Source organism: Panthera pardus, unplaced genomic scaffold (assembly GCF_024362965.1).
Source record: "Panthera pardus isolate Hobbes unplaced genomic scaffold, ASM2436296v1 HiC_scaffold_25, whole genome shotgun sequence".
NCBI lineage: Eukaryota > Metazoa > Chordata > Mammalia > Carnivora > Felidae > Panthera > Panthera pardus.
Genome location: NW_026526821.1, coordinates 12,640,073 through 12,663,600, shown reverse-complemented (window position 1 = coordinate 12,663,600; position 23,528 = coordinate 12,640,073). Strand labels below are relative to the sequence as shown.

Sequence of the window (23,528 nt, the reverse complement as noted above, 5' to 3'; positions counted from 1 at the left end):
GCTTGAACCCATGAGCTGTGAGATCATGACCTGAACTGAAGTCAGATGCTCCACCAACTGAGGCACCCAGGTGCCCCCAACATGGGGCTTATTAAACTTAGGACCCCGAGATCAAGAGTCGCACGCTCCCCTGACTGAGCCGGCCAGGTGTCCCTGAACAGCGGTTCTTGTCCTCTTTACACCCAGTGCCCGGCACAAAGTAGATGCTCTCAGGAACAGGACCAGGGTGAGGCAAGTGAGGCACAAAGGTGCAGACTAGAAGGGGGCCTCACGCTCATGGTTGGAGTGAGGGTCTCCTCGCATTTTGTGCTCTGGGTGCCTTGCTTGCCACACCCTGATCCCTAGGCCTTTAAAACTTCACTTAAAACTGCGTTATGCAAAGAAATCTAAAGCTTGACACGGTTTCTTGATTAGCTTTTTCTACACTCAGGGTCATTAGTAATTGTTATTCAGTGATGATGAAAGGATGAATGCTTTTGACTAGTTTGCCATCACGTGGAACGGTCAGCCTGCTTTCAGTGCAGTATGTCTCCATTCGCCTCCTCTCTGTGCATGTTCTTACATCTGGAACCTTCTCTTCCAGGCAAACCCTATTCGCTAGTGCTGACACTGCATATGTCCTAGCATACTCCATTATCATGCTAACTACAGACTTGCACAGCCCTCAGGTAAAATATTTTAGTGATTTATATATTGCAGCAGCTAAATAAGGAGCTTTATTTGGACCACTGGATGTTTTCTAAATTGTTTTTTATTTTTTTTAATTTCAGGTAAAAAATAAAATGACAAAAGAACAGTATATTAAAATGAATCGGGGTATCAACGATAGTAAAGACCTACCGGAAGAATACCTCTCAAGCATATATGAAGAAATAGAAGGCAAGAAAATTGCAATGAAAGAAACAAAAGAGCATACGATCGCAACCAAATCAACTAAGCAGAGTAAGGTCTAATGGCAAATTATTTTTATTCTAAATTTCAAGTGTATTAGAGTGCATGATTAAGTCCCTTGATAATAAATCTAATTTGTGTATCTAGACATCTGAATAGCAAATGTGTTTAAATTAGTTATTGTGATTATGTTGAGTCTTTTCATAATTATAACCATCTTCTTGCTAAATTTGTGATTAGCTACAAGAAAGAATTTCAATGAGTGATCTGAGAGCCAAATTACCCCCACAAAATGTTCCCTGAAACTGCTTTAATGCCACTGGTGATTGTGCCAACGTTGGTGAGGATTCTGTTAAGTAAGGCCCACGGCACGATCAGTTTCAGCCCAGTGTAGGGGTTTAGAGCACCGGCTGTAGAGCCACGCTGGCTGGGCTCAGGTCCCACCTCTACTGCTTACTGGCCGAGGTACTAGGCCTCTCCTTGCCTCATTTCCTCCTTCAGTAAAATGGTAATATTCAGAACATGCTCATGGAGGTGGTCAGGGGGACTTGTGTGCCTAGCACATAGCAAGCTGTCCGTGGGTGTCACACTCCCCTATTTCTTTGTAGGCGTAGCTAGTGAAAAACAGCGACGGCTGCTGTACAATCTGGAGATGGAGCAAATGGCTAGAACAGCCAAGGCCCTGATGGAGGCCGTGAGCCATGCCAAAGCCCCGTTCACAAGTGCCACACACTTGGACCACGTCCGGCCAATGTTCAAGGTGAGTATACTGAGAAGTGAGGACCCGGCTCAGCCTGATTCTGGAGGTGACCAGCTAGAAGCTAACCAGCCACCCTGTGACGGTGAAGAGGTTGAGGAGAGGAAAGGCTAAGTCTGGGTGCTTCTGTCTAAACGGTAACTAAAGTGAGTCCTTCCCAGAAGCCCTTATGATGCCGGGGATGCACCAGCACTGGCCACAGGCACAGGCTCTGTGTCGGAATGGCTGGTTTGCCACTTCATAGCTCTGTGACCTGGTTCGGGTTACTCAGCGTCTCATCATCTGTAAAATGGGGACAAATACAGGGTTGTTGTTAGAGCTGCGGGGGTATTGAATGAATGAATAATTATTCAGGCAAAAGAGATCATTTTAACATCTCACCTCAGTGGCCTCAGGGTTAGTTTACCAGATGAAATTAGCTGGAAGTAAAGAATAATGTCCTGAAGTCCTTCTATTTTTAAGATGTCTAGAAAAGATACATGTTTTATATACATAGCACATAATTTTTCTCTAAGATATTTTTATAGTAACTATCAATATCCTCTTAGATTTTTGTGAAGCTTTATTTCCAGGGAATTCACAACAAAATTGGAGGAAAAATAAAGTCTAAATAATTTGAACTAGGAAACTTTCAATAAACTAAGTTTATAGAATATAAGTTACTTATAGGTTTTATTTTGCATGCCAGCCTCTGATGGGCAATGGCTGCCTGCTGCGCTGTGAATGAAGGATTCTCATGCCCTGAATAGACTCAGGAGGGAGTGGGCCCTCCAGTTGATTAATGATGTCTGTCACGAGCGCAGGTACTCCAGCCACGTATTTATCTTCCTTCCTTTTGAACCACACGTCTAGTAAAGAGAGTATCTGTAGTGCTGTTGTGATACCTTTGACCACAGATTAGGAGGAACTATTTTATATTGTGAATGGAATAGGCTGAAAGCAAAATAGTGATGACTCTGGCATCCTGCCTGTGCTCATAAGTAGCAGTGTGGTCTCTAATGGCTGTTGCCATGCTACAGTTGTAGCATTTGAAACTTTGCTCCCTTTTAGCTGGTGTGGACACCACTGCTGGCCGCCTATAGCATCGGACTGCAGAACTGTGATGACACAGAAGTGGCCTCCCTGTGCTTGGAGGGCATCCGGTGTGCAGTCCGGATTGCCTGCATCTTTGGAATGCAGGTGAGTTTAACAAAGCTCCAGCGATCCTGGTGGGCTGTGTGCCTTTGGATTTGGCAAAACTTAGAAGCTACCAGATATTTCCACCGAGCCAGAAATTCTCAGCAAGCTCCTTACTCATGCCTGCTGAGAGGGAGCCCACAGATTTGTGCTGACAACAGTCTCCTCTGCGGGAAGAATTGGAGATTTGGATTATAACCTTCTTTAGGGGTGGGTGGGTTTCAAGCTACTTGACAGGGCTTGACAAAACAGACTTCCTATCCGTCTGACTAATTTGTGTGCCCTAGTGCTTAAAATATTACTTTCCCTTTTAAGATCCGTTTTTATTATAATTTCCTTCATATCTAGGTCTTCTCTGGGAGAGACTAATAATTTACTGCAAAATGAATGTGTCTGTAAACCTTTGAATCTTGAAAAATGCAAGCAACTGAATAGAATACGATTCTCAAACTGCTAGGAAATTAGGAAATCGTCAGTTCCATGCATTACTTCTTAAATAAGAATTTGCACCCATTTATTTTGAAAAACTCAAATCTATTCCCGCTTACTTTACAGTTAGACATTTTCTGCTGTACCAAGACCACAGGCTTTGACCTCAGTCTGGGTTTCAGAACCATGTGACCTTGGCCCAGCTAACTTCTCTGTAAGACACTCTTGATTTCCTCATTTGCAGAGTTGAGAAAATAGGCCTACTTTGCAAGATTGTTGCAGATACTACTGCAGATGTTACAGTGTAAACATTTCAACACTTTTAAACATTTTTTAATGTCTATTTAAAAAACTTATTTTTGAGAGAGAGAGCAGGGGGAGGGGCAGGGAGAGAGGGGGCACAGAGGATGCAAAGCAGGCTGTGTGTTGACAGCAGAGAGCCTGACGAACCGTGAGATTATGACCTGAGCCGAGGTTGGATGCTTAATCAGCTGAGCCACCCAGGCGCCCTGAGTGTATGTGACGATCTTAACATTCAACAGATTCCTCTCCCACTCCCTCCAGAGGGAATAGAACCTGGAACTTAAGTCTGAGGTCAGCTGCAAGGGAGAGAGCTGGCTCTCAGCCATGAGGTGTGCAGGGATGTTCCGGGAGCAGGAGGACGCCAGCACCGAATAACTGGCCTGATAATGTGCGTGAAGTCTGTTAGGCGATATGTATACAGAAGGTGTCAGAAGCCCAGTACACAGTCCAGTCGATGTGAAAACGGTCACGCTAAGGGTGGAATCTGAGCGTTGTCTCTTGTTTGGGCTTCCGTTACAGCTGGAGCGAGACGCCTATGTTCAGGCTCTTGCTCGCTTCTCCCTGCTGACGGCCAGCTCCAGCATCACAGAAATGAAGCAGAAAAACATCGACACCATAAAGACGCTTATTACGGTGGCACACACCGATGGCAACTACCTTGGGAATTCCTGGCATGAGGTGTGTTTCCTTTGAAAGCTTGGTAAATGCCTTTTCTTAGGGTGACTCCCAGCATTCCTTTCATTTATTGTCTATCTGTCTTTGGTCAATTGCATTTTTGGAACTACAGTGATGCCTGACTTTAACTCTGGGTTTTCCCTTATCTTTCAAATATGTCACATATCTGAGAGTCAGCCTGTGTGGCTGCAGACGGCAGGTGGGTTCACATGCACCCCCTCGTGGGGTTCCCGTGCCCCCGCAGTTCATGTTGCACAAGCACAGCTGTGTTGCAGTGGCTTTCCTCCCACCCGAGTGCTGCTTCCCCAGCCCTTATGCGCCTCCTGGAAGCTCCTAATGCCAGTGTATAGATTTAGAAAAAGCTGGGAGCCTGATCTGGAAAGAAAGGTCAACATTTACAGTAAGCCACTAAGGAGATTGCCGGTGGGTTTACGTTTTTCCTTCAATAACATTCTAAGGTGCTCACCTAAAGATAATTATTTGTGGGTACAGACATGTGTTTGAAAGGTCATTCATTGAAATTTTAGTTATCATAGGAAAAAGATTGTATGAGAAACAGCCTGGATGTCCCAGCAATGAGACATTGCTCTTTAAAAGAAAATAGAACAAAAGTGTGGTCGGCCATTCCTTAGAGTGTTATGAGGCCATTTGAAATAATGTTGCTGAAGGGGGGGACAGCCAGACATACGTGCTCCTTGATGGAAGCACACAGTACCACCCATGAAATGCTTCTGCCCCCACCTGCAAACCGAGTCAGTCCAAGCCTGTACTGCCAGTTTGCGGGAAATCTAGGGGCCAGAGGCATGTGTAAATGAGATCATGTCCATCAACTATAGGAGATGAAAACCCCCCCGACTGAATGACCAAGCTCTTCAACAAATAAGTGACAAGGAAAATAATGAATGGAGTCTTAAAAAAGACTTTAGGGGCGCCTGGGTGGCTCAGTCGGTTAAGCGTCCGACTTCAGCTCAGGTCACAATCTCGCGGTCTGTGAGTTCGAGCCCCACGTCGGGCTCTGTGCTGTCAGCTCAGGACCCTGTTTCGGATTCTGTGTCTCCCTCTCTCTCTGCCCCTCTCCCGCTCATGCTCTGTCTCTAAAAAGACTTTAGAGAAAAAAATAAAAATGATTTTGTGTCATGGAAAGGTGGTCACAGTATATGAAGTAAAAATTCATTTTAAACGTACATAGAGAATGAGGTTTGAACAGATAAAGAAAAACGTTAACATCCTGAGTGATAGAATTAGGTAGGCAATTTATTTTCTGCTTTTTTTCCCTTAAGTTACATTACCTGATTTCTCTACCATTTGTGTATATTGCTTCTTGCTTTAAAGAGAAAATTGTGAAAAAGTGGAGGTGAGAGAGTGCAGAGTTGCGGGGACTGTGGGCACCTAGAGGGAAGATTGCTGCCTCCTGCCCCACAGAGTCCTTAAGGGGGAAGGGTCCCCGGTCCCCATCCCCCCCCCCCGGGCTGCACTGCGGGGGGCCGGGCTGGGTGTGCACCTCTGCCTGCCTGTGTGTGGCCTGCAAGTCCCTCAGTCCCCAGGCCGTACCTCTGTGGGGTGCCATGAGGAGAAGGGAGGTCATGGCGCGGGAAAGGGATCAGAACTGCGTTTGGCAGGTGGTAAGGGCTCAGTAGGTGTTAGCTGTCCTCCTCCCCCTTATCATGGCACACACCTTCGTCCTCCTCCACCCAGCCTTTCCTTTCTCTGTCACAATCCTGGAGTTTTCTGTATTAGAAAAGATGAAGTTGCATGGGGTGGGGGTGGAGAGGGCTGGGTTGGTTTGGGTTTTGTTTTGTTTTATTTTATCTCTATGCCCAGTGTGGGGTTTGAACTCATGACCCCAAGATCGGGGACATGCTCTGGTGACTGAGCCAGCCAGGAGCCCTGGTTTTTTTGTTTGTGTGTATTTTTTTTTTTTAAGTTTATTTATTTTTGAGAGAGAGAGAGCATGAGCGGGGGAGCGGGGGAGGGGCAGAGAGAGAGGGAGACACAGATACTGAAACAGGCTCCAGGCTCCGAGCTGTCCGCACAGAGCCCGACTCGGGGCTCGAACTCACAGACCATGAGATCATGACCTGAGCCGAAGTCGGACGCTCAACCGACTGAGCCACCCAGGCGCCCCTATTTTTTAAGAAATAATTTCCTGTCTTCTGAGGAGTCATAACGTCTGATGAGTCAATAAGTAGCCACTTTGTTTCGTAGAACTTTTTTTAACCTGGGAGGCATGATCTATGTGGGGTTCCTGCTGGTTGCCAAGTCTGTAGCAACACCTGGAAATGTGAAAATGAATTACCACCTATGTGATGGTCAGAAACCTTGAGAAATCAGACTTGGAACCAAGAAGCCCTCAGCCACAGGTTGTTGACATACTCAAGACTCTGGCCATCCTCAGCTTCTGGAAAAGGGAGGGAATTCATAGTTTACTGGTAATAATTTAATAGTATTGTATATGGAGCAATCAGAGGATAGCTCTTTCTGGTAGAGTTAAGTACCTCTCTCAGTCAGCTGGAAGGCAGTCTATAATAACAGAAGCGCTCCATGGTATAACGGGCTCCCATACTCTGACATCGGATGATAAAGTCAACACGAAAGGCAATACTCAGCTTTAGTCACAAATTCCCGTGAAAATCCCTTGGGAAGGGTTTACCTGGGGATCTCCACGCTGTCCCACAATCAGTTTCTTGGAACCAGTTTTTCCTCTGGTGGAAGTTGGGACCAATCTCTGTTTCTTCAGGTAAACAATCATTTAGTTCTCCAAACTATTCAGGTGTGAACTGCACACCTGGCTTGTGTGCAGGTATGACTTCTCAGCCCCAGAACCACCCCACAGGGCTGGAAAGGTGCAGCCTTTCTTCCCGCCGCACCCCCATTCTGGGGCATGTTCTCAGTCAGCCAGCCAGCCAGCCAGCCAAACAATAATCAGCTATTTTAAGTGAACAAAACAGTCAGTGCCCTGTTGGGACTTAAGGCAGAGAACAAGCAAATAGATGGCAAAACGCCAAAACGTGGTAAGCGCTGAGGGAAAAAAAAAAATGTTACCAGGGGATGGTGGTGGAGAGGGTGTGTGATCTCAGGGCAAGTTAAAGGAGGTCTCTGAGGGACACACGTGTCTGAGGTGGAAGTGAGCCATAGGGAAGAGCGTAAGGAACATATTCTAGGAATAAGGAACAGCAGGTACAAAGGCTCACGACGAGCCATGTCAAGTTAATGGAGCAGCAGGGAGACTAGTGTTTTATGTGTCTGAGGAGTTCATTAAACATCCATATGGCATAACTCCATTGTACCAGCTTTTCTCCTGGTCATTTTCTCTTTTCCTTTTTAATAGTTTGAAAAAAAAAATAGCGAAGTCTGTCTTCCAGGCCCACACTCAACGGGTCGCCTAACCATGACTAGGGAAACCACCCTAAGACCCTCAGATTTTATTCTCACCTGAAAAGCTGTGTGTTTCAAAGAACTCTTTAATGACTAAGATTGCTAGAAATGGGAACTGGTTTCTTTTTGTATTTTAAAGATGTGAGGTTTTTTTCTTTTTCGTCAGCCTTAGCGGATACTGTTGTTTTGTTTTTTTTTTTACGTTTATTTAGTTTTGATAGAGACAGAGCACGAGTAGGGGAGGGGCAGAAAGAGAGGGAGACATAGAGTCCGAAGCAGGCTCCAGGCTCCGAGCTGTCAGCACAGAGCCCGACGCGGGGCTCAGACTCACAAACCATGAGATCGTGACCTGAGCCGCAGTCAGACACTTAACCGACTGAGCCACCCAGGTGCCCCGATACTGTTTTTTATTTTTATTTTTTTTAATTCTAGTACAGTTAACATATAGTGTTATATTAGTTTCAGGTGTACAATACAGTGATTCAACATTTCTATACATTACTCAGTGCTCATCAAGATAAGTATACTCTTTTTTGGGGGCGGGGGGTGGGGGGAGAAGCAGAGGGAGAGAAAGAGAGAGAATCTTAAGCAGGCTCCATGACCAGCACAGAGTCCTACTTAGGGCTCAGTCTCACAATTGTGAGATCATGACCTGAGCCAAAATCAGGAGTCAGATGCTTAACTGACTGAGCCACCTGGGTGCCCCAGGAACTCATTTCTTCATGCCTTCTCTTCATTAGATCTTGAAATGCATCAGCCAGCTGGAGCTTGCTCAGCTCATAGGAACCGGTGTGAAAACCCGCTACTTGTCTGGATCTGGACGTGAAAGAGAAGGGAGCCTGAAGAGCCACACGTTGGCAGGAGAAGAGTTCATGGGCCTTGGCCTTGGTAAGACACCAGGCCCCACGGCTGGCCATCCTGGAGTCACAAGTTAACCGGAATGAAACGCTTCTTGTCTCAGCAGGACTGTTGTGTAAACCTCTTCCTTGTGTGCCAGCTGACAGCATGTTTATTCGTGGAAGTGCAAGTGCTGCTCTGGCTGTCATGTCTGTGCTCGAACTGTTGAGTAAATGCCTATTTTGTCAAAATCAGGGTGCATTACTTTTCTTTCTGTGCATAGAACTATTGGGTGGAGGGCCATTTGCTTTAGAAAGGCTGCAGCGTTAGTACCTAGTGGATATCTGCATCTCTCGATTTTTAGAAGGATTCTTCACCGTCTCTTCCATGTTCATTTGGGGACCTTTTAACTAGATGGTATTCTCATGAAAGTAGAATTCTTTCTCACTGAATCGAGAGACTCCATCAGTGATAGAACAGTAACAGTAAGTAGGGCAAACAGATGTGTGGGACCACATTCGAAACCCTCCGTTTACACATTTGAACGCATTCATTCCTCTGAACAACGCATTGAGATTGGCACGATTGTCATCCCCATCTTGTAAGTGAGGAAGGTGAGGCTGGGGTGAAGTGACCCGAACAAGACCACACTGCAAGGAGTAGCAGAGGCGGGTGTCAAACCCAGGCTGTCTCGGGGCAGAGGGCAGGCTCCTAGGTCCCACTGCACTGGTTGGAATAGTGCCGGGTAATGCTAAAAGCACAGATGGTGTGAGAGGGGAGGGGTTGTCATAGCATCGCCTCCTTAGGGTGCACACAGGGATGGCTGGGCTGAAGTCCTGGAAAGCATGCCGGACATTCAGCAGGTGGAGGCCATCACATCTTCCAGGAGCTCTAAGTTAGGGTTGTTTAATTCGTATTTGTTTTCCTAAATACAGGCATTCAATACTATAAAAATGTAAAAGACTGTAAAGGAAAGGAGGTGGTTGGTACAAGCAAAGGAGTTTGTATTTACAGAATAAGAATGTATTTTATTCTGTCATCAGTTGAGGGGGCTTGGGGCTTTTTTTTTTCCCCCCACAAACCCTTCGCATATATGTCTCTTGTTGCTGCAGACTGATGCCACAGAATACTTTGTTCTAAATATTTGACTGTTTTTGAAGCACTGTTGACTTTTGCGCGTTGCCTTCCAGGTAATTTGGTGAGTGGTGGCGTGGATAAAAGACAGATGGCCAGCTTCCAGGAGTCGGTTGGTGAGACCAGCTCGCAGAGTGTGGTTGTAGCTGTGGACAGGTAATGATTTTGTTCTCCAGCAAAGCTGGACTGTCCAGTAGCTTGGCACATCGTCTGTGTCGTTATTGGACTCTCCGCTCGTTTGCCTCTTGTGAGTGTGGTGAGCTCCAGATCACTCAGGCTAGGAAGTGGCATCCACAGCCACTCATAACCTTCACGTTCATCTGAATTGGGACCTGAATTGCCTCCTGACCTTTTGAAGAAAAATTATAACTTTAACCTTGTGACCAAATCATGTCAGAAACAAGATTTTTTGCTTGTGCTCATGTTTTAGGTTACCTTGTTTCCTTAATAGAAATTACTTTCATAAAAATGTCAAGAAAGGTTTAAGATTTAAAGCCTACATCCATGAGTGAGACTTGGCCAAATTGATAGTTTCCATTTGTTTTTCCTCCGAACCTTTCCATTCTGTTTACTTGAAACTTGACCTAAACATCTGAGAGAAACACAGGTACTCTCATTTGAAGACATTCATTAGGTACCTGTGCGTGAAATGTGAATTTTCTAAAATGAACACGCTCCTGAAACTTACCACCAAATAATCATGTACGCTGCTGTTCATTTGGTTATTGACCCAGCCCGGTGCGTTAAATATAGACCATTTTGCGATGACAGCCGTACAGAATTTTTGTCATAATTTGTATTGTTCTCAGGACAATCCTTAGTATTTTGAATTCTTTGTCAGTGTATTTAATTACCTTGTTCCTGTTGCTTCTCTGCTTCTAAGAGAGACACTCTCTATAACATACTTTTGACTGGTTTCCCCCACATTTTTCAGTTAGGTTTAGGCTAATAGTACAAAATTTTTGTTCTTCCACTAACCACACTTACTTCTTTTCTGTTTCTCTGCCTCAGCCACATCACGGACCACAGGCAGTCTTGCCTAGCACCACTCTTGTGCTGTTACATGTCTAAAAACCGAGATACAATTCGCATGCCATAAGATCTGTTCTTTTAAAACGTACAATTCCGTGGGTTTTAGTATATTTGGAGTTGTGTGGTCATCACCACTGTGGAATTTCAGGGCATTTTCATCTCCCTGTGCTTATTAGCAGTCATTCCCCATTTCCTCTGCCAGTGGTCCCTGAGCCCGTAATCTTCATTCCGTCTATATGGATTTGTGGATTCTGAGCATGGTTCAATTGTCCATTTCTGCTTTCCAGTTCTATCTGTTTGCGTCATGACTTTGGGGTTTGTTGTTAGATGCATATGTTTGTAATCATATGTTTTCTTGACAGATTTAACCTTTTATGTTATAAAACAGTCTTTGTCTCTACTAATGATTTTTATTTATTTATTTATTTATTTAATTTTTTTTAACGTTTATTTACTATTGAGAGACAGAGACAGAGCATGAGCATGGGAGGGACAGAGAGAGAGGAGGAGACACAGAACCTGAAGCAGGCTCCAGGCTCTGAGCTGTCAGCACAGAGCCCGACACGGGGCTTGAACTCAAACCATGAGATCATGACCTGAGCCGAAGTCTGACACTTAACCGACTGAGCCACACAGGCACCCCTCTAGTAATGATTTTTAAATCTCTTGTCTTACATTGGTGCAGCCACCCAGCTCTCTCTTGTTTACTTTTTGATATGCTGTGTCTTTTCTATTGTTTTACTTTCAACCTATTTGTGTCTTTGAATTTAAAGCGAAACTCTTTGGGGGCACCTGTCTGGCTCAGTCAGTAGAGCATGTGACTCTTGACCTCAGAGTCATGAGTTTAAACCCCACGTTGGGCATGGAGCCTACTTTAGCAAAATAATAATCAATAAATCGAGTCTCTTTGGACAGCAGATGGTTGGACCATTTTTTAAGTTTTTATTTAATTTATTTTGAGAGAGAACACGAGATGGGGGGAGAGAGAGAATCCCGAGAAGTGTCTATTACTTTTAATTATATCTATTAAAGTATCTATTTACATTTAATTATAATTTAATTGCTGATATATAGGATTTATATCCGCTCTTTTGCTCTTTTTAAAAATGTGTCACTTTTGTTCTCCCGTTCCTTCATTATCACTGCCTTCTTATATGGTAAGATATTTTCTAGTGTATCATTTTACTTTCCTCGTCTGTTTTACTATATTTTTTGAGTGTTTTTCTTACTGATTGCTTTGGGGATCATGATTAGTAACATTTTAACTTTGAACATTTGACTTTGAATTAATGTCCACTTAATTTGAATAGTCTGAAACAGGTCTTCTGTATAGCTCCATTCTCTCCCCTCTCCTTTGTGCTGTCATATGACTTACATGTTTATACACACCTGCCCATCAACACGGTTTACAATGATTACCTTCGCTGTCCTCGAATCCGGTAAATAAAATGAGTTACAAACAAGAAATACCTATTTCCCCACGCACTTACCTTTACCAGTGCTCTTTATTTCTTCAGATTCTTTTGAGTTATTCTCTGTCATCCTTTCATTAGAACCTGAAGAACTTCCTTTAATATTTCCTATAGGGTAGGTTGGTTAGCAATGAATCATCTCCGATTTTGTGTATCTCGGGATATTTTAGTTACTCCTTCATTTTCGAAGGTAAGTTTTGCTGCATTTGGAATTCTTGGCTTATAGTCTTTTTGTTTTGGCACCTTAAATATGATATCCCACTGCCTTTTAGCCTCCGTGGTTTGTGATGGGAAATCAGCTTTTCATTTTCCATAGGATCCATTATGCAGTCACAAATCTCTGCTCTCTTTCTACTTCCAAGATTCTCTCACGGTCTGTGCCTTTCATCATTTTGATTATTATATGTCTGAATGTGGAGCTCTTGAGTTTATCTTACTGGAGTTTGTTGAGATTCTAGAATGTGTAGATTGTTTTTCATCAAATTTGGGGTATTTGTAGCCATTATTTCTTCAAAAGTTCTTCCAACCCCTTTCTTTCCTCTCTTGTTCAGACATCCCTTATGTATGTCTATATATTTGATAGTGCCCTACAGGTCTCTGAGGCTCTGTTCACTTTCTTTTTAATTCTTTTTATGTCTGTTTATCACACTGCATAATCTCATCTGACCTATCTTCAAGTTCACGAACTCTTTGGTCAGCTGAAAACTGTTGAGCCCCTCCAGTGAATTTTTCATTTCAGTTTTATGATTTTCAACTCCAGAATTTCTGTTGGGTTATTTATTACTTTTTTAATATATTTATTAATATTCTCTATTAATGAGACATTGTTCTTATCCTTTCCTTAAGTTCTTTGAACATATTTGAAATAATCATCTTTAGGTGTTACCTGCGTGGCTCAGTTGGTTAAGCATCCAACGTCGGCTCAGGTCATGATCTCACAGCTCGTGAGTTCGAGCCTTGCATCCGGCTCTGTGCTGACAGCTCAGAGCCTAGAGCCTACTTCGGATCCTCTGTCTCCCTCTCTCTCTGCCCCTCCCCTGTTCTCTCTCTCTCACACACACACACACTCTCTCTCTCTCTCTCTCTCTCTCTCTCTCTCTCTCAAAAATAAACATTAAAAATTTTTAATAAAAATAAAATAATCAACTTTAAAACTTTAGTAAATTCAATATCTAGGTTTCCTCAGGGACTGGATCTGTTGTTGTTTACCTGTAAATAGGCCATCGTTTCTTGTTTCTTTACATGTCTTAACAATTTTTTGTTGAAAATTGATACTTTAAAAAATACATTGAGACAGCTTTGGGTATCAGGTTGCCCACCACACACCCAGGGTTTATTATTGTTGTCATTGCTATTAGTTTGTTGAATGACTTTCCTGAACTAACTATATAAAGCCTGTATTCTTTTCGCATATAGCCACTGTCTACTCATTTGGTCTTTGTGATCAGCTAAGAATTGGACAAAGATCCCATATGCCTGGGACTGTTAAGCATGCCAGCCTTTGCTGCGGAGTTTTGAGTGTGTTTTGGGGTGCCCCTCTGATGCTCTGGCATGTTGTGTTGTGCCTTAAGGCCTGCCAAAGATGAGCGCTTAGGGCCCTGTCCTGTCTTCCGTGGGTGTGTACAAAGCCTTACCCATGTGATGGCTATCTAGATCACCAGGAATATGGTAGAGCTTTTTGTTACTTTTTTTTTTTAATATTTTTTTTTAATTTTTATTTGAAAGAGGGAGAGAATGTGCATGTGTGCACATGCGAGTAGGGAAGAGGGGCAGAGGGAGAGAGAGAATCTCAAACAGGCTTGACACCCAGTGCAGAGCCCAATGCGGGGCTCAGTCCCATGCCCCCGGGATCACAGCCTGAGCCAAAATCAAGAGTCAGACGCTCAACTGACTGAGCCACTCAGGCGCCCCTGGTGTACCTTTTTAAAGCCTCCCGTGGACACCTTATTCCCAACTTTTCCTTTTAAATTTTTGCCCAGGTCCTTGTTTGACCTGGTCGTACTCAGGTAGCTGCATTGTTCATTGGTTACACAGATTGCTTGTGACAAAAGCCCCAGAGAAAAGGCTGTTTGAACTGAACGAGGTCTGTGTCAAATGTGGACAAATCCTAGAAATGAGGGTTCCCAGGGTACTGTGCCAGGCAGGTCACATGTCAGTTCCCTGAGAATGGTATTTTGGGGGAAATTCCAGGACTGTTCTGTTCTCTCCTGTGGAGCTAGGTTGCTGGTCTCACAGTTACTTTGACTTCAGAGCGGTTGGTTTTCAACACTCCCATGGAGCTGGGGAGACAGTAATGGAAATAGGCCAAGTTAAAACACCGTTGTGTCCTCTATTCATACCAAGATTTAGCCATTTTTCTTGAATGAGCATTTTATCAGCCTTTGGTAATTTCCAGAGTCAGTCCTAGAAGAGTTGGTTTTGGTAAGTTTTTTTGCCAAAAAAAAATTGTTTTGTGTGTTTGTGTTCATCTTATGGAGGAGCACCTTTTTAGTATATTTGTTAATATTCTCTGTTAGAGAGACATTGTCCTTATCCTTTCCTTAAGTTCTTGGAACACATTTGAAATAATCAACTTTAGTTGATTTAGTTGACAGTGTCCCACTGTCGTGACATCACATGCTGTTATACTTTACTCCCCCTTCCTCCTTTTGATGTGTCGCTTTTTCTTTCTACCGTTGTAGGCATTTCTGCTTTCAACTCAGTTCATTTACCAGTTCTGTGCCTCTGATGCCTCCTCATTTATTTTAGTAGAGGTGCCAGACCCAAAATGTTTCCTTTTTTGCCTTTTCTTCAGTGTTTGAAATTGAAATTCAGCTTCCAAATCTAACTTTGATCTTACTGTGTCTGAAATTATCTTCCTAGAATTTTTACTGGATCTACCAGACTGGATGGAAATGCCATAGGTATGTATTTGTCACTCACATGTGACAGCTACAGAATCCTCATGTTGTGACTCTCTGGCCGTTACTAATGAAGCCTCGCATGTGTTGTTGGGTCCGGCCTGCAGTTGACTTTGTCCGCTGGTTGTGTGCCGTGTCCATGGACGAGCTGGCCTCCCCCCACCACCCCCGCATGTTCAGCTTGCAGAAGATCGTGGAGATCTCATACTACAACATGAATCGGATTCGGCTGCAATGGTCCCGAATATGGCATGTGATTGGAGATCACTTCAATAAGGTAACTCTTCACATTCAAAAACTACTCCATCGATGTCCAGAAAAAGGCAGGCAACTGTATTCAAAAAAGAAGTGATTGAGAGTGTAGGTGCCTGTACACATTTCCGTGCTATCCGAGAGTAGAGCATTCCTGTGAAACCTTTTGTAAGCTGAAATGATGTAAAGCAAAGAGGTAGTTACCGTTAATTTGTATGAAAAGTTTTTTGAGCGTCCCCAGACCCCCCGAATAACCTCTCTCAGGCATTTCTGATACTTCAGGACACATCTTGCTAACGAAGCACGGAATCGAGATAAAGCCCAGGTGCTCAGTGAGAGTTCAAAGCTCTGGCAGCTTGATGCCAGAGGACGCCAAGTGGAGTTCCCGGGGCGGGGGCTTGGTGACACCAGTCCGGCCTCTGGACTGTTTTCTCTTAGAAGTGATCATCCAAAAGTGGGTTTTTTTTGGTAAACATTTCCCAACTCTTTCGAGTCTAGATTTTATGTTCGGTGGGACTTGAGAGAGAACATCAGTTTATACAGGTTACTGTTCCCACCTGTGATTCTATTGTCAAGAGTTTTTTTCTTTCTTTTATTTACTTTGAGAGAGAGAGAGTGCACGCCAGAGAGGGGCAGAGAGAGAGGGAGAGAGACAGAGAATCCCAAGCACAGAACCGGATGTGGGGCTCGATCCCACGAACCGTGAGATCATGACCTGACCTGAAATCAAGAGTCAGATGCTCAACTGACTGAAGGCACCCCTTTTGTCAAGAGTCTTTACGTGCCGGTTCTCAGTTATCTTTGGGCCGCTTATGGGCAGGCCTGGGACATGGGCTGGCAGGTAGTAATTAGACTTTTCGTGGTTGTCAGCTTCATTACAAATGTCTGTTCCATCTCATCAGAACCATTTAGCACAAAGTTGTGGAAAATTCAGTCCCTCCGTCTGCAGCTCGTCATTCTTTCTACCACTTCAGGAAGATGTTGTGCTTCCCCTTGGGAACCGGGGCACGTAAGGGTCTCAAGGTTTGAAGAGATGGTTGGCTGAGTACAGCTGTAAGTTAGCTCTTGGAATTCTAGCAGAGTCTTTGGCACAGTCCCATGTTCCTCTTTTAAACTAGGGCGCATGCGTGTCCTGGGGTGTGTGCAAAGCTGCTCAATCAGCATGGAATGTGCTCTGCAGCAGGAATTCCTGAATCCCCCTGATTTTTACGAGAGGAATATTCTCTTTATTAGTCTTTAATTAAACGAACGTTACATGAGGGGCGCCTGGGTGGCTCGGTCAGTTGGGCGTCCCACTTCAGCTCACGTCGTGATCTCGCGGTTTGTGGGTTCAAGTTCCATGTCGGACTCTGTGCTGACGGCTCAGAGCCTGGAGCCTGCTTGGGATTCTGTGTCTCCCTCTCTCTCTGCCCCTCCCCTGCTTGCACTCTGTGTTTCTCTCTCTCAAAAAATAAATAAACATTAAAAAAAGATTTTTTTTTTTTAAATAAATGAACACTCCATGAACACCTTAAAAAAAATTACAGCTAAAACCACTTTCGACCGTCACCACTCCCCAGTTGAGCCCTGCCCCAAACTAATTGTTACCAGTTTGGTATATATTTTCCCAAACATTTTTGTAGAAATATAATAGAAATATAGATATATAGAAATATATCATAGAAATACAGATAATCTTGTCTTGGTTTGTTTTGTTTTTCTAAAAAACGTGATTAGTATTACATACCAGTTTGTAACTTTCGTCTTCCACTTAGCAAGGAATCTTAAAGATTTGACTGCTATTAGAGTGTATGAATTTATTTTTATTTTTTTATTTTTTTATTTTTTCGTTTTTTATTTATTTTTGGGACAGAGAGAGACAGAGCATGAACGGGGGAGGGGCAGAGAGAGAGGGAGACACAGAATCGGAAACAGGCTCCAGGCTCCGAGCCGTCAGCCCAGAGCCTGACGCGGGGCTCGAACTCACGGACCGCGAGATCGTGACCTGGCTGAAGTCGGACGCTCAACCGACTGCGCCACCCAGGCGCCCCTGAATTTATTTTTATAACTGTAAAATACGCATAACATTTTTCATTGTAACTGTTGGTAAACATATAATTTATTAGTGTTAAGTACACTCACATCATGTGCAACAGATCTGCAGAGCTCTTCTTTTCCTCCCGTAAAACTGAAACTCCAAATTCATCAAACACCAGCTTCCCATTCTTCACCACCCCTCCCCCAGTTCCTGGCAACCACCATTCTGCTTCTTGTCTCTGTGAATTCAACTGTTCTACGGACTTCGTATAAGTGGAATCATGCAGTATTTATCTTTTGGTGACTGGCTTATTTCACTTGGCATAATGTCCTCAAGGTTTATCTGTACTGTAGCCTGTGATAGAATTTTCTTCTTTTTTCTTCTTCTTCTTTTTTTTTTTTTTTTTTTTTTTTTAAGGCTTGGACGTATTTGTTTTTAACTGCCAAATTTTATTGCATGTATGTGAATATACCATTATGTAACCATTTTCCTATTGATGTTTCCAATTTTTCTTTTTTTTTTTTAAGTTTATTTCTTTTGAGAGAGAGACAGCGAGCGAGCATGCTTGTGCTGGAGAGGCAGAGAGAGAGAATCGCAAGGAGGCCCCATACTGTCAGCTCAGAGCCCAGCATGGGGCTTGATTCCATGAACCATGAGGTCCATGACCTGAGTTGAAGAGTTGGACCCTTAACCGACTGAGCCACCCAGGCGCACCTCCAGTTTTTCTTTATTGCAAATGTTATTGCCATGTTACTTTCGTTAAAAGTAACGCATTTTCAGGTCAGACCACATGCTAGCGAAGTTCCTTGCTTGGAGCAGGCTCCTGCAACATGCCCCAGGTCCCTTCGCATGGGTTCTGGTGGGAAACATCCCCTTGCTCTGCTTTTAGGATTCTTTTTGAGGCAAAAGCCTGAGCAACCAAATATATAGCCACAGCTCCAGTCCCTAAAAGTAGGTGGACTATAGACAAGTACAGTTTTAAGGAAATCAAAAGCCTCAATGTGCTGAATTCTTTGAGGCTGGCGATAGACATTTATAATTTGCTTTAGGTGACAGGCAAGTATGAAAAGGCTTTAGAGACTTTAAAGTCTTTTGACTTCTCCTTTTGTTTAGATAAAATTAATTAGTACATGAGGAATTATTTAATGAGTATAGAGTTTCAGTTTTGCTACATAAAGAGTTCCAGAGATCTATTGCACAACAACGTGAATGTACTTAACACTGCTGAACTGTGTGCACTTCAGATGGTCACTTTTATGTTTTACATGTATTTGGCCACAATCTTAAAAAAAAAATTTAAATAGCGGGGTGCCTGGGTGGCTCAGGCAGTTAAGCATCTGACTTCGGCTCAGGTCATGATCTCATGGTTCATGAGTTCGAGCCCTGCATCAGGCTCTATGCTGCCAGCTCAGAACCTGTAGCCTGTTCGGATTCTGGGTGTGTCTCTCTCTGCCCCTCCCCCACTTGCTGGTGCTCTGTCTCTCTCCCAAAAATAAATGAACATTAAAAAAATTTTTTTAGCATATTTTGAAAGCACTTTAAATGTGCAGTACTGATCTTTCATCATTAAACTTAAAAATTGTACAGGTCATAGCCAAGAAATGCCATTTTCTTTTTTCCTTCGGCGTGCTTTTCCAGAGCATTTGTTTTGAAGGCAGCCTATCCGTTTTTGATGTTCAGAACCCCACATCCACAGTTGCACTGTGCCTGTGTCACCTCACCTCCCTTTCCTGCTCAGGTTGGCTGTAACCCCAATGAAGATGTGGCCATCTTTGCTGTTGACTCCTTAAGGCAGCTCTCTATGAAGTTTCTCGAGAAAGGAGAATTAGCCAACTTCCGTTTCCAGAAAGATTTTCTGAGGCCCTTTGAGCATATCATGAAGAAAAACAGGTATGTACATTGTTCTAGAAGACCTTTGGTCAAACTCCCCAGGGGAGGCCCAAAAAGACCTAACACTAATCACACGATATTTTCTTCCCTTGTTGATGGAAGCAAATAAAATGAACAGCCTATAATTCATCTGTATCTTTTTTTTTTTTATGTTTACCTATTTTTGAAAGAGAGCATGAGCGGGTGAGAGACAAGATTGGGGGACAGAGGGTCCAACGCGGGCTCTGCACTGACAGCAGAGAGCCCAATGCGGGGCCTGAACCCACGCACCATGAGACCATGATGCCTAGCCGACTGAGCCACCCAGGCGCCCCCACACGTGTCATTTCTAAGTAAATCACTGAGATCTGTGTGTGGCCTTCACCAGAAGAACAGGTTACACCACCACAACTAGTAGAAACATACCATGCATCGTTACTGGGGTGGGTGCTGAAGTCCAGAGAAAGAGCCACTGCTGAGGCATCCCAAAACAAGGTCAAGAATTACATGATCCTTCATTTCTGCCCCGGAAGGCGATAGAAGAGATCAGGACAGCTGTCCCTCTGAAGCACTCTCCCTGTTCATCATTTGTTCCCTTCGCCTGTATTTATTGCAGCCTGCCATCGCTAGGTACTGTTCTAAGTGCCACACATACAGCACAGAAGCAAACAGTCAAAAATTCCTGTTTTCATCTGGCCCTGATTTAATCATCATCGCAACTGGGTACAGGGGTGTTCGTTACCATATTCTCTTTACTTTTGTACGTGTTTGAAATTTTCCATAATGAAATTCAAAAGTAAACCCTTGTTTAGATTCCAGTGAGATAGATAAATAAATGTTTAAATCAAGGTAAGGGGCTAAGAGTAGAAGCACTCTTTTATACAGGCCGGTAAGCAGGCGTTTGGTAGGTTGACCCTTATGCAAAGCGAGGAACAAGCCAGGAGTGGCTGTATGTGGTCTTGGGAGAAGTAAGAGCGAAAGCCCTGTGACAGAGTATGCTGGACATAGATAAGGAGGAGCAAGGAGGCTGGTGTAGCTGGACAGAGTAAAGGCAGAAGGTCCTGAAGGATGAAGCCCTGGGTCGCAGAGTGCCTAGGTCATAGAGGAGCCGTCAGCTTTTGTCAGCACTTTGGTTTGTTCTCTGTGAAAGACAGAAGCCATTGGAGGCTTTTGAGCAGAGAAGTGAAATGGTCTGAAGTGTTAAGGGATTGTCCTGCATTTACCTGTGGAAAATGGAAAGCAGTAGGATGGGTTAAGCAGCTACTGTAATAGTTCAGATTTGGACCCGGGGGTGAGACACCATGGGATTTGATTCTGCATATGTTTTGAAAGGACAGCCTACTGTGTGCACTGAGGAGTTAGCTGTGGGGCATAAAACAAAATGTCAAGGATGACTCTTAGCTGTAACCCTTTGTGTCTGTCCCCATCCCTAAAATGTGTCCATGAGATCTGCTTGGATTGTTTGTTTTTAATGAGAGGGGTGCCTGGGTGGCTCGGTCGGTTAAGCGTCCTACTTCAACTCAGATCATGATTTCCCAGTCCATGAGTTCAAGCCCCGTGTCAGGCTCCGTGCTGACAGCTCAGAGCCTGGAGCCTTCTTCCGATTCTGTGTCTCCCTCTCTCTATCCCTCTGCCACCCACGCTTGGTCTCTGTCTCTCAAAAATAAACATTAAAAAAAGAGCTTACAAGTTCAAAGGCTATTAGCCAGCGTGGGTCACTTAGGATAATAAAAAGGGCAGCAGCAAAGTCTGCTTGATGTGTCTTTCTCTTGGTGTCTTTCTTCTTCACCTTACTGCTTATTTTAATAGAAAATAAAGCTCATCCCAGAATCTGGCCTCACCCCTGAGTTTAATGTGCACACAGAAATACCCTCCCGCCTCTGGGGACACTGTTGATAGTGCCAAGGAGACCGAGGCCTCGTGTAGCAGAGCAGTGTGCTCACGCCTGCCTGGCTGGCTGGTGGCACTGATGGCCCCAGAATCCCAGGCCCTCCCTGCCCATCCCGTGGCTGCCCAGCCAGCATTTGAGTAAGGGGCAGAGTGAGTTTAGAATCACACATCGCCAGCCACTCTTAGACACTGTTTATGGAACCGTAACTTGCTGTAACATTTTCAAAATCATTGGGGCAGTGTCCATCCAGAACCTTACTATTTTTGTGCCTTTTGACTCACTAGTTCTACACTTTTGCAACTCTTGTAAGGAATTAATTTGAAATACAACGAAATGTTGAAATAACACAAAATAATTTTTTAAAAGCCAGATACCACCTAAATATACAAGAGTGTTAAAGTAATTCTTGGTACAGCCACAACATGGAATATTGTGCAGCTGTGAAAGATGTTCACAAAGTTTGGGGCGCCTGGGTGGCTCAGTCGGTTAAGCACCCAACTCTTGGTTTTGGCTCAGGTCATGATCTCATGGTTTGTGAGTTCGAGCCCCACATCAGGCTCCATGCTGATGGTGCAGAGCCTGCCTGGGATTCTCTTCTCTGTCCCTCTCCCTCTGCCCTGCCCCTTCTCGTGCTCTCTCTCTCAAAATAAACTTAAAAAAAGAAAAAAGATGTTCACAAAGTTTATGACATAGGAAATGCTTAAGAGTTTAGTCAAAAGGCCAGGTTATAGAATTGGACAGTGTAATAATAGTGCTATCGGGGCGCCTGGGTGGCTCAGTCGGTTGAACATCTGACTCTTGATTTTGGCTCAGGTCATGAGCTCACTGTTGTGAGATTGAGCCCCATGTTGGGCTCTGTGCTGAGCACGGAGCCTGCTTGGGATTCTCTTCCCTCTCTCTGTCTCTCTCTGTCTCTCTCTGTCTCTCTCTCTCTGTCTCTCTCTGTCTCTGCCTTCCCCCTGCACACACACATGCACACTCTCGCTCAAAAATAAATAAACTTTTTTTAATGTTTATTTATTTTTGAGAGACAGCACAAGTGAGGGAGGGGCAGAGAGAGACGGAAACACGGAATCCGAAGCAGGCTCCAGGCTCTATGGTATCAGCACAGAGCTCGACGTGGGGCTCAAACCCATGAGCTGCGCGATCGATCATGACCTGAGCCAAAGTCGGATGCTTAACTGATAGAGCCACCCAGGCACCCCCTAAAATAAATACACTTAAAAAAAAAAGTGGGGGTACCTGGGTGGTTCAGTCGGTTAAGTGTCCAACTTCACCTCAGGTCATGATCTCACATTTTGTGAGCTCGAGCCCTGCAATGGGCCTGCTGCTGTCTGCACAGAGCCCACATCGGATGCTCTGTCCGCCTCCCCCACCCCGCCCCTGCTTGCACTCTCTCTCAAAAACGAGTAAACGTTTATAAACAAATAAATGAAAATTTCAAAAAGACAGCGAGATCAATCTCTGCATGTGAATACTGTACTATCACAGGAATTTTTTTTCATCATGTTTTTTCTACATTTTCCAGAATATTAACTGTCATCACGTATTACGGTGTGACACACATTAACAATCAGGCAAAAAACATTTTATTTTATTCATTGTTTTTTTTGTATTTTTAAAACTGTTTATTGATATTCAGAGACAGATAGTGGGGAAGGGGCAGAGAGAATCCCAAGCAGGCTCCGCACTGTCAGCACACAGCCTGATGTGGGGCTCGATCCTATGAACTGTGAGATCATGACCTGAGCCAAAACTAAGAGCTAGACATTCCACCGACCGAGCCACCTAGGCGCCCCAAGCATTAATCAGTACGTGTAGTTCATCTCATCAAGCTGCTTTTTTTCCCCATTAGGAGGCAACCCTAAATTCAGTTATATTACATATTAAAGTCACCTAAGTATGTAGTCAGTCTTTTGTCATCTGTGGGCAGCATATTTACTTTGTGGACTTTTAGATAATTTTCGACTCTGTTTGGACTTTTTGTTTGCCTTCTCTAAATGACCTGTTATCAGTTAGCATGAGTCCTGCAGACTAACATGAATGTTATCTAAGACAGATGAAATTTGCAAGCCAAGTTTGCAGTCCTAAAGCCACTCTAATGTGACTTTCAAAGCTAGTGGTATAAGAGCTTGCTTCTTGTTTTATTTGTAAAATAATGGAACTTACTTCATGACTGTATATGTCTTAATAGGTTCCAAGGCATATACGCTAATCTGTCACAGATACCCAGATAATACCATGGTGAACCATGCAGCTGCTTCAGAAAATGGGCCATTTTTCCTACCTTCACGTTTTGTTTTGTAATAATTTAAAAGGTTGCATCTTAAGTTATATATGTCTACTCCCATCCATGCATATGTGTTTACCGTACACGTATATCCCTGCCCAAAAATCTAAGAGGATATGCGCTAAGAATTGAGGAATGGTCATGTCTGGGTGGCAGAATTATATTCGTGTAAAGGTTTTCAGCCAGAAAAACTGGCCGACGATGGCTTAAACCACAAGGTTGTGTGTT

General features: G+C 43.9%; 1 protein-coding gene across 2 annotated transcripts in view; it reads left to right on the top strand.

Moving 5' to 3' along the window:
- The window catches only part of ARFGEF2 (ADP ribosylation factor guanine nucleotide exchange factor 2), a 99,549-nt gene that overhangs the window by 51,182 nt on the left and 24,839 nt on the right, over positions 1-23,528 (top strand). For both annotated transcript variants that reach the window (XM_053890167.1, XM_019458208.2), the window contains exons 17-26: positions 584-668; positions 771-942; positions 1,500-1,651; positions 2,699-2,827; positions 4,076-4,234; positions 8,347-8,494; positions 9,634-9,733; positions 14,944-14,984; positions 15,089-15,258; positions 18,989-19,140. In XM_053890167.1, coding sequence (XP_053746142.1) covers positions 584-668; positions 771-942; positions 1,500-1,651; positions 2,699-2,827; positions 4,076-4,234; positions 8,347-8,494; positions 9,634-9,733; positions 14,944-14,984; positions 15,089-15,258; positions 18,989-19,140 — 1,308 coding nt within the window. The remainder of the gene's footprint in view (positions 1-583; positions 669-770; positions 943-1,499; positions 1,652-2,698; positions 2,828-4,075; positions 4,235-8,346; positions 8,495-9,633; positions 9,734-14,943; positions 14,985-15,088; positions 15,259-18,988; positions 19,141-23,528) is intronic.